The sequence below is a fragment of the Ascaphus truei genome, chromosome 5, assembly GCF_040206685.1.
Source record: "Ascaphus truei isolate aAscTru1 chromosome 5, aAscTru1.hap1, whole genome shotgun sequence".
Classification (NCBI taxonomy): Eukaryota; Metazoa; Chordata; class Amphibia; order Anura; family Ascaphidae; genus Ascaphus; species Ascaphus truei.
The window spans coordinates 270,208,221-270,219,959 of record NC_134487.1 but is presented as its reverse complement, the minus strand read 5'-3'; the positions used below and the strand labels follow the sequence as shown (position 1 = coordinate 270,219,959).

At 41.7% G+C, this 11,739-nt stretch overlaps 1 protein-coding gene across 8 annotated transcripts in view; it reads right to left on the bottom strand.

The window, feature by feature from the left end:
* Positions 1-503: 503 nt before the first annotated feature.
* The window catches only part of PCDH1 (protocadherin 1), a 154,274-nt gene continuing 143,038 nt past the window's right edge, over positions 504-11,739 (bottom strand). For 4 of the 8 annotated variants that reach the window (XM_075602018.1, XM_075602020.1, XM_075602021.1 and 1 more), the window contains one exon: positions 504-6,978. In XM_075602018.1, coding sequence (XP_075458133.1) covers positions 6,575-6,978 — 404 coding nt within the window. In that variant the 3' untranslated portion in view covers positions 504-6,574. Of the gene's footprint in view, positions 6,979-10,941; positions 11,076-11,739 lie in introns of all 8 variants that reach the window. The other 4 variants (XM_075602024.1, XM_075602025.1, XM_075602027.1 and 1 more) reach the window with 2 other exon arrangements.

The window sequence follows — 11,739 nt, the reverse complement described above, 5'->3', positions numbered from 1 at the left end:
TATGCGTTGTACAATAAAGTTTAAGATACCAATAATCGTGATGTAAAGTATTCATAAATACGAAAATTGGGAGCCATGCTTGCATCGCGTTATAAGCGGATTTGCGTTGTAATGGGTTGAGCGGTGTGTGTGTGTGTGTGTGTGTGTGTGTGTGTGTGTGTGTGTGTGTGTATATATATATATATATATTCTTGTTCTGACAGCACTTTCTATTACAATAGTTCTAAGTGCCAGACCAAAAGATTATATTAGGGTACCACTTTTTAACGGAGCTATGTGCATCTTTTATTTTTATTTATAAAAATGTTTTACCAGGAAGTAATACATTGAGAGTTACCTCTCGTTTTCAAGTACGTCCTGGGCACAGTTATAAAAAATACATGGTTTCATTAAAAGAACAGTTTTATATATATCTGGGCCTGGGAATTGGACAGCACCTTTAATAAAAAAGAAAAAAAACAGTAGACACACATGTTTTGGAGTCATTATGACGCTTTTGGAAGGATAATTACAATGGAATTCTTTATTTGACAGCTCCGCAAACAGAACAGAAAGATTTCATGTATCTGAAAAGTAAAAACGGTAATAGACAGACCACATTGTTTTATTCTTGCCATGCTTAAACAATTAAAAAACAGGAAACCAAAAAAAAAAAAAAAACATTTGATTGTGCTCACAGGGCCATTTAAAAAAAAAAAATAAAAATAAAAAAACAGGAGTGAATTCAAATAAACATGAAATTAAACTAGGAAGAAAAGGTAGAAAACTTCCCAGAGAGAAAGTCAAAGTGTGGGTCACTTGGGAGAACACATCAAATATTTAGAAATCGAGAAAAACTTCAACAATAGCATCTGATTATACATATTCATTTACCAATCTTAAAAATAGTTACATACTTTGTCATAGTATTTCCGTTCAAAAATGTTTTTTTTTTCTTCGGGAATTTTTTTTTTATATATATATTTCTTTAAAGGTTTATATTAAAAAGCAACACTTTCATGTACATAAAACTGTACAAAACAAGGCAGCATCACAAGCAGGTAAATTAAATTTTTGTGTTAGCCCCTTCCCATTGCTGGAAGAGTCTTCAACGCGGCGCATTGCAGACGCCTTCAGCCGCAAAGGGGTTAAGAGAATCAACACTAAAAATCTAAAGTCAGGCTTTGATTAAATCTTTCCATTTTACACACCCCTTTTGATTTGTGGACTTCCCGGAAACAGAGTTTTGCCTGCCGCGTCCCATGGATTTTTAGGCCAAATGTAGCCACTTGTGGCTCTACGGTCTTTACACGTCTTCTCACCTTTGGTATGTATCCTCACACAATCCCTGTGCGCCTCAACCTAGTGCAGGCCTAGAGTAATGGAGTCCTTCTCAATAGACCATTTAACCTCTGCCTCCCTTTATTCTACTGCGCACACTATTCAAGGGGTGGGAATATAATAATGGTGTATGGGGTCAGGGTCTCCTATGCCTAGGGAAATTAATTATGGCTGAATTTCTGACATGCCAAGAACGGTTGAAGAAGCACCTTATCACAAACACGTGGGGAGCGAAGCAGAAGCTGCAGTAGTGCACCATGATGTTGCTTTGTACATCTGCTCCATTAACATTAAAAGGGTCTACATGAAGCAGCCCCGCGAGACCTGGTTATCTGAACTTTCATGCTGACATCCAAGTCCCTCTCCGATTACTTGGCACTCTTTGCACATTCACATCATACCCACCTCTCGTCCTAATGCCCAAATGTTGTGTTTCCTCACAACGCTACTGTGTATATATAGCACTCTCGCCTCATTCATTTCAGACAGACATACAGTACGTGTACTACCATCATTGTGATGCTAAAAAGGGAATGCCTGCATTGTATGGCTGTAGTTATGGGGCTCCTTATGCAGCGTGGTGTGGCTACTATGGAAGGGAATGCTGTCCTTGTCCCCTGTATTAGGATTGGAATCCTCTAGCAGGGCTTCTACTCAAACGTAATAGTTTGTTGTAGCAGAAATATATAAATAGCTACTGCCCCACAAATGGCAACTGGAAAACCTAGTGTCTCAGGAATTGTCTTCAGCTGTTGATGACGAGCCTTGCGATTTCATAAAGTCTGGCTGAGACAGCCTTCGTGATGAGGACTGAGATCATCATCCAATGAAGTCATAAGGATGCCAACAATTAGACCCTTTACTGCTATCACAGCTTGTTAGAATAGGGAAGATCTTAACCCAGGTGTATGTGCTCAGTTATCTAGTCTGCTTGACCGCAATTCCTTAAAGCAGGGGTGCTCAACTCCAGTCCTCAAGCCCCTCCAACAGGTCAGGTTAGCCCAGCTTCAGCACAGGTGGCTCAGAGTCTCAGTCAAAGACTGAGTCACCTATGTGGAAGCAGGGTCAAATTGAGCCACTGGTGCTAAAGCAGGAATACCCTGAAAATCTGACCTGTTGGGGGGGAGTTTAGCACCCCTGACTTAAGGAACAAGCGGTGCACTGATGTAATACAGGTAACTTGGTCATCATAGTCTTGTTAGGAATTCTTCTCAGAAAACAGACCTACTCTGCCTTACCTTTTACAATATAGCAATGTTTTTCTACGTACCCCAAGCACAAATCATTTGTTTTCAAAAAAACAATACTGGTCATTTCACACTCATTAGTCCATCTGACCGCCTGTGCCACAGACCTTTTGTATGCTTAAATCCACAACCCTTTTCCCATACCCTGTTCATGAAGAGAGCTCTTCTTTTTTCAGGCATAAATTGCAAGAAAATAAAAATAGTATTTCCCATAAACAATATCCCGCCCCTATCTAAAATGCAGCACCTATCATGCACTTTAAGACCACAGGAGCCTGGCCACTAACCTTTTTTTTAGAGCAATGTAAAGCCCCGTGACAGAACATTTATAGAAATCTGTGTTCCTTTTTGGAAGTGAGATTAAAGAAGAGAGATGTGGCTAGAGAGACAGGGCAAAAATGAGAGAGGGGAGGAGTGGGATTAAGTATTTACCTACAGAGCAGGAGTAGCCCTCTTCAGGCCTCATAGGCCATGAACAAGTCCGGTTTTAAGGCTATCCCTGCTTCAGCACAGGTGACAACCAATGACTGAAGCAGGGATATCCTTAAAACCTGGCCTGTTGGTGGTCCTTGAGGAATGGAGTTGGTTATTCCTGCTATAGAGAGTTAGATAGATGTTGAACATTCACCCATTAGGGGAATATTGTGACAAAGTGTAAGCAAAGTTGATCCGCTCTCTGTGTTGCTCTAACACGCTGTCCTCGCCCCCAAATTCTCTGAGCAAATATGGTCAGGATATCCATTCTGCTGGAGGTCTTTCCTGGCCCAGTAAGAGACAACGATGGCATCATAGGTAGAGGCCTCAATGCTTAAAGGAGAAACAGAATGGAACGAAACATTCCAAGCTTATGATGCAGATCACAAAAATAAGCCATGGAGAAACCAGCCTGAGGGGAGCTGTGAAGCAATGACAGAGTACAAATAAAGAGATTTAACCATTTCCTTTATGAGCAGCGAACACACGGATGCGTGGGAGCATGATCTATAAGCGATTATGGACAACCATTAACGGATTGAGTGTTGCCTGCTCTATCGAGTTGAGAAACCATCTCACAAAAAGATTGTGGCTTGTGTTAGAAAACAAAAATGTGAGAAGGCCTTGATGCCTCAGAATCCCATAAGACTAGCAAATATGGCAATGGCTCCCAAAATCCCACACAATACAACATAATATCTTGGCTATTTGTTTTTAAGCATCAAAATATTGTTACAGAGCAAACTGGGATTCCTTGGAGGGCATTTAAGCTTTCTGAAGGTTGGGTTTCCATTGGGTAATCTTACCAATGCAGAAATAACCAGATCAGTTTTGTTTCTAAATGTAAGCCATTAATTATTTTACAGATGGAAGAGCGATAATGTTTTGCTGGGTTACCCCTCACCTGTAGAAAATGGATGAGGAAATAATAATAATGGACCTTTTCTGGAATAGGCCAGGATTCATTGTGCAACTGTGCAAATAAAACATATGACATACCTTTTGCAAGCAGGGCAATACAAATTACGGACTGACAGTATGTATGTGCAAAGTTCCAGTGCAACATGTAAGACTGGCCCAGGGTAAACACAGACCAAAACCAGAGAATGCACGAGAACCTAAATGGGTATAGAATAAGCGTAGGTGGCTACAGCAAGAGATGGAACTTCTAAAGCGGTTACACTATTATCTAATCTGTAATGCAAAAACACATACAGGGGAAAGAGTAGGCCAAATGCAGTTCTAGTTACACAGGCTTGGTAAATCTACAAAGATTCACTCTCAACCAACCCATTCCTACAATGTAAGCTGCAGTGATCGCAAAGCAGCAATGCATGAGTAACCCGAGCACAAAGGAACGGTGGCTCTAAATGACCAATGTGGGATTGTATAAACCGATCGCACTGTAGGAGTAAAAGAAAACCAATGTATGCCCCATGCTCTTTAAACCTTCAGTGGCCAGTGGTCTACAATGCAAAGCATTACATGCTTCCTCCCCTCTCTCCCACCCCCTACCCCCAACACGCACAAAGGAAGGAATGAAGACTTATCACAAGGCAACTCTGCATGGAAGTTGTAGAGTGCGAAGACTAGCATTGGAAATCGTAAAAGGTGCCGGTGCAATATGAATCTCTAAAGAGAACAGCAATCACTTCAACTTTCAGGCTTGGGCCGGAAGAATCTCCACCCGTCCTGTGTGCAAATAGAGATGTACTGTACTTGACAGATAATGTACAAACAGAACTTCCCCGTTCTACTCTGGTTTTCAGGCCTCCTTCCACCATGACGGAGCTTTTGCAGAAGTCAATAATGCCATGTAGACCCATCACCATTTCTCTCCTAACCAAAGCTGAACACTTTGTTGAAAATAAAAAGAAATTACAATAAATAACCAACATGTTCCTTGCAACAATAAAAGCTGAAATCAGGCAGACTTGATCATTCAAAGAGATTGTATTTACAGAAGTCTACATGAAAAGGCCAGTCAAACTCACAGCTTACCCTGTATTGATGAGTTGGATATGCAGATAGAATACAGTTTGGTCCCCATCTGGCTGTCCCTTGCATTCATGTGTACTCATTCAGATGGCACCTTTGGTATATTTGCCCCACTCCTCCTCCCAACCCTTTTCTCTTTCTAGCGATAGGACTTGGTGACGGAAAGTAGTCACCACTTTACATTAGATGTTTCATAGAATGTTTGGCCCTTTTTAATCTGGTAATGGTCCAGAATCAGTTCTCTAAACAGAGGGATTTTCCCTCTAAAATCTGCAAATGGCTTGTTGAGTTCGGATCCTGGCTGAGCAATCATCAAGTTTGTTCGATCGCGAGCATGCGGTAAACCAGGTCGTTGGAAATAATGTGAGATCAACCAACGGACATTATAAAACATTGGTTGGCACCAAGAGCAGACATGTGGACACCCAAAAACATACAACTAGATTTGACCTTCGTTTGCCAACATTGGTCATGATGAAACATGACACCACCACCCATTTGACCCCAACAGTCGTAACCAATTCAGTATTACAGAGGCTGCATTGCCGTAGATTCCATCTGGCTGTAAAGTCAGCATGTCATTCTTTGAATTAAGAACCTACTCTTGGAAAATAAGATTAAATCACTAGGCAATGCTGAGATAGATCAAAATAATATATCATACTATTTCTGGGTGGCATATGTTGACTATAAGCTAGAATGGAAGGAATCCTGTACCATTTATTTAGGAGAAAAGATTGGGTCACTGACATCTCGCTCTAATCAAGGCAGCTACTAGTGTGCCAGAGGTTGTCATTGGAATTGCACTGTTTTTGCTGATAGATCGCAGATAACTGTGGCCTGTCATCCTCATCATCATTGTAGAACCGTTTCCTGCAAAAGGAGAAACCTGTAACACGGTACATGCGGATTGCAGACTTTTCCTCTAGCAACAAATGGAAACCTTCTACACAAATGAGAGCTAGAATGAGATATTTAACTGCAAATCAAAAACCTTCAATTGTGATTTAGCCATTATGACTAGACAGGAATCCTCATCCATGAGCACATTCGCCCCCCGAACCACAAAATTTGACAGCACTGAAAATGAACATCTCCCTCCTTCATGATCCCAAACACCAAACTGTAATGGCTTATTAAGAAGCGCATAGTATTTGCCAGCAATCCTTCGCTCTGCAGTTTCTCTTCTTTGGATAGAGAAACAAAATGCACGAGTTCCCATTATAAAAACTATTCCTTACAAAAATGTGCTTCCCCCTCCAAATCCAGCTCTGACCTTGATGACAATGAATTGTCTATGTTGAGGATGGCTGAGTTTTACATGGGGAAAAAAAAAAAACCCACTAAAGTTAATGTTGGCTTAACCCCCAAAAGCAGTTGCATGGACCATAAAGCAATGTTTTGTCTTTAGTCACGTTCTTAACTTGTCCTCCATTTAAAAGTTAGCCTGGTTTAGCTTCCTGGATAAAATCAGCAACTTCCATTCTCTCTACATTTCTTCAGTCCAATCTATGCCAACACAGGTCGAATAAATCTCACAGGTATATCTCCCTCTTGGCGGATTGGGAGGAGGGGGCTGTGGCATGCTGGAAGTCGGCGGTTTGGGTTAGTGGGATTTCCTCCATTGGGGAGTCCGTACATGATTCATGGCTGCTACTTGTAAAGGCACTGTAAGTTGGTAACAGCTGGATGTTAGCCATTTTGGTGGTGCTGTTGTTGCCTCCGACACGATCCTCTGAAATTCTGGGGTTCCCATTGCCAATCTGCTCTTGACTCCCCTTGTCTTGGTAAGGCACAAAAGTGGAGAGCTTGAGGGAATTTTTGGGCCTGCGGTTGGGGGACGACTGGCCGGGCATCCAGCAAGTATCAGAGTGTCCATATTCTGTGCATTCCCGCGTGCAGTTTCCAGTCATAGCTACATCGGGCAGTGGTCTAAGATCTGAGCAGAGAAAAGAATGGAACACAAGAACACTGGTCAGTACTTCACTTTCTTATCTATCTTGGCTCACACCTTCCACCTTATGATATGCTGTCCTATACTGTTTAAGCATTTAACCCCCAAGTCATGCATACAAATTTGGGTCATGTGGGAGGAGTGGAATTGTGGTTAAGACCCTGTCTGAAATGAAACAAGTTCAAGAACAGGTGCCAAATCTATGTGAACGTAGGTACGGTTCTTTATCGTATTCTGATTCAGGTATGTTTTAGGTCTCTAACTTATAGGTTTCTACTGTGTTGCAAACTTAGGTTTCAAGTTAATAAAATGACTATATAACATTTTAATATAGCGGTAACAGGGATGACGTACATTTTTATAATGCTTTTGAAGAAAAGAGAAAATGAACAAACAAGACCAATAGGGGCCTTTTCCAATCCCCCCACATCTGTCCAAGAGAAGGTGCTGCACCTCACACCTCTCCAGCCTTGAGCTTACCACCACACCATGGGTAAGACATTCAATGCATATTTGCTTGTTTCCAATTTTAACTGTGAATTGGGACTTGGTTACAGAGAAAACGAAACAAAAAAAAAATGCAGATGTCAGGGGGTTAATAAAAAACTGAACTTTTGGAAAAAGGGTTACAGCTACCTCCTTATAACAATATTCATTTTAACTCCTAAACCCGTTATTTTTTCCCCCATTTAACAAGTGTATGCTTCTACATACTGCATCCCAACAACTACTAGTTTTAACACCTTCACACAACATAGGACTTTAAGATTTGGTACGGTACATGCTTGGAATACATAGAAAATCCACACTACAAGGAACACCACTTGTAGTCATGTTGATGCTGCGATGTTGATTTATGAATGTCTCTCTGACAAAATGTGATGAGCGAGCCAGCTTCTGTTTAATGTAGTTTTTCACCGGCTAAGATTTGTTCCGAAAAGTAGCACGTGGTGTCACGCAGTTCGCATGTCATGTTAAGGAGGGATCTAAACAGTGCCAGCCCCTCCAAGTCTCCTTATGAACAAATATACCACATTGCACTATGTTGTGTGTCTACCCAAGTTAATCTATCAATAGGTGGAGGGGGGTTAAAAAAAAAAAACATTTTGGGACAAAGTGTAATAGTAGCACCCCAATTTATGGGGGTACATTCATGAAGTAGAGAAGAAGCGTTTGAGGACTGGAATGGTGCGATAACCGGGGAGTATTGATTTATGATGCAGCAGCGGTGGCCAGTGTTCGGGATCATGCACAGGAGCGGCTTCTGCAATATGTATACGGATTATTTGTACATACATGGTCTGTGTGGTTATTTCTTTGTCCGCGCTACGGATGCGTTGAGCAGAAGAGAAATGAAAACCCCTGTGATGCAACAGGATGAAAGGACTGCAGTTTGATGTAACTGTGTGCAAAGAGTTTGCAAGATTCAGACAGAGGACCCTGATGCACCATCAAAGTGTCAACACAAAACGTTTAATTACTAGTCTTGCTGAACAATAAACCTGCCGATTTGGGGCTCCTGAAGGTTCAGTAAGCATTTTGTCTTAGTCTGTTTGACAGCTGGTGCTTCCCCCTCCCCATAGCTATTAAGAGTCCCATCTCGCCCTCCTCCAACCCCTCCTCTTTCCACTGCTTCTCCATCATGCATCTCTAGACTCAGACTCCTCTGCATCTTTCTCGCCAGCTTAAAATCGTAAACACGGGCTGCTGAGATCCTAAAATAATAGAGGCACGGCTTGCTATGTCAGGGGCTGCGTTTGACCACAAGAAGTGGCATCCCAAAGGTATAGACTCAACAAAAAGTGTGTTTCCCCCCACGGGTTCTGTTACACCAAGAGCTAAAACAGCAACAGTTGTTGGCCACAAGGGTCAAAGATTGTGTCAACGAGGCTGGCAGAATACCAGCAGGTAACAGGTCTCGTGAATAACAGCAAGTCACTGCTTAAAGACCCTTGGGGGACAAAGGGTTAAATATTGTGTTTAATTATATGAGACGTCTCGTATGCTTTACAGCAGATTATCTGCGCACAGTGGCGCTTTTCTTTCTTTTTAATGGCTAATTAATTTTCACTACTGCTCCTGGCTGGATATCTTACTTGGAACAATCTTCCATGGAAGTCATTACTTGATATGCAGCAACATCTGAAGCGGGAGGCGCCGTTGCAATACATGCACTACTATCAGGTGTGCAAAAGTTTCACACCACTTTGCAACCCGTGCGAAGCTGACCCTAGGTACGGCAGTGTGTAAGGAATTTCACAAGCAGTTTTCCGTCTCGCCAAAACGTGCAACATTGCGCCAGACCCTGAAATAGAGTTTTTGCCAGAGAGGAGGCAGAGGGGGACATATTTGCTAGAACCTATTGACATATACCTCCCTCAACACTCCTCTACACACCATGTGAAAGCAACACAATTACATAGTTAAATTAGCTTCTCAGGTGTGTTAACATTTACCAGTATTTTGGGAGGTATACAAGTCAAATCGGTACGCGACTAAATAGGACTCCCAATCTCTCTCTCTTCAGCAAAAGCGCTATTTAAGGGTCTGGATCTTCGGGTTGTGTCGATACCTGCAGAACCCAACTCTGATTTTAGCCCTGTAAAGCACGGCAAAATATCTTACTAAAAAGCGAATTTTAAAAAGAAATAAAACAAGTATGAATAAGTAGCCACAGTTGGAACAGTTTTTCACGCCTTTAACTACCATCAATCCTTATAAAATATGCAAGATGATATCACCCAATGATATACGGTCGCTTTCGACAACCAGCTGCCAAAAGCACATCTGAATATTTAACTGAGCACTAACCAATTGGAATAGTCTGTTAACAAATGTAGCAAATAAATAGAACACTTGTGAGCACATTCGTATGTCTCAGACAAGTCTGCAACCCTGCCTTTCTCAGTTATCACTTGGCATACAGTGCTTCCACTGCAGCTAGGGATTCTGGGAAAAGACATGCAAATGAGCTCAGTGACAAATGTAAAATGACCCCACCGCATACTGTACATTACTTACTGCAAATAGCTACAACAAATACACCAAGGTAGTTTCGTTTCTAAAGAACATCCTAGACGTCTTGCAACTTATTCAGTAAGAGCTAGGATGACAGGGCTATGCTTAGGTACACTTCCCCAGATGCAATAAGGTAAAAGGACTTGATATCGCCTCAAGCATTAAAGTTATATAAGAAATACTAAGTGGCCCATCATGTCTCAAACCTTTCCCAGTATAAACCACCAAGATGCTGGATATGGACATACATATCAGCATGAAATGTGACACTTTTTAGTTTTCCCTGCACTTGCATAGAACGTCCAAAGTTTTGAGTTTCTACATTATGAAGCTTGTGTGTGCTTGGAAACAGTCAGCACAAAGGCAGGAAGCGATTAGTTAATGAACCATCTAACAAAGTCACAAAGTCCACTGCCAGTAACATTTCTTTAGTGACAATGCCCTTTAAAAAATATTGCTCAGAAATCTTTTATCTTTACCGAACTGTGTTTAACAGAGTAGTTGCAAGCTCAAACTTTTTAAGGCCCCACACCAAGCAAGGAGACCCTATAAATTAAATATTGGGGACATCCTTTACCTGCCACTTTACTCTATCCTCCTATCCATCCAGGACAATCACCATCCTAATACAGTACTTCCAAAGCATTACAGCCCCATCTGCTTCTGGGCTGTAAATGTGGCCCTGAATAACAATGAAATGTCGGTGGCGATTGGCTTTTCCAACCCATCTTTTAGAATGCCTCCAGTGCCCTTAACAGAGAGGCTAAATACAGTATGCCCTCCCCTTTAACCCATTCTCTGCTGGAAGGACTTGCAATGTTTTGGGTGGTGCTGCCTCTCCGGAATCAACATGTTAACTAGTACAATAGATGCGCCCCTGTCCTCACTAAAGAATGAAAGTGAGAAAGAGAGGAACAGGAGGTCATTTACCGGGAGTCCTTTCTACAGCACGGGTTGCAGAGTCGCCTGCCCTGCAGACTTTAGAACCTTATAATGAGGCAGACCGCAGCCTAATTTCGGCACGTCCCGGGTTAGCGGACTATCGAAATGTTCACCGCTCTTCCCTGTGGCAGTGTGCATGTATAAGAGAAGGAGAGAGATAAAGAAAGAGAGAGAGAGGACGACCAGTGAGACAGGGAAAGAGAGGTACATGGTATTCATGACTATACACAAGTGTTCCTCACTCAAACATTTTCCCAAGAGTGGAGTCTTGTATGGAACCAAAGTGAACGAACGTCTGCAAGAGGCTCAACAGGTTAAAAGTGGAGGACTGAGTGATGTCTGTATATACAGCAGCAATTTCTACTTTAGCCCAGCCCTATTTTAAAACGAGTCTACTAGTGTAGGACTGTGGTGGTCCTGCATCTGGAGACCCTCCGATTTGAGTATTTGAAAGTTGCCCATTTCCAAGATGGCCTCAGCGGCTTCTGCCTTATAGGCCACAGTTAGTGATTAATTATGTGGCAGATTTCGGTGGCTATTTAAAAAAAAAAAAAAATGTTCGTATGCAGAAGTAATTATTTTCGAAACGGTCAGGAGGCTCTGTGTGGAAAAATCAGCAGTGATCCTGCACTTTTGCGTTTCAACAATGTAAAAAATAATATATATAAATATATGTCACACAGCAGAACCTGCTGCTTTTAAAATACAAAAACAGACGAGTCTTTTTAAATAATTTTGACCACTTAGATATAAAGAAGATTAACACTTCTCCCCAAAATAAGGACA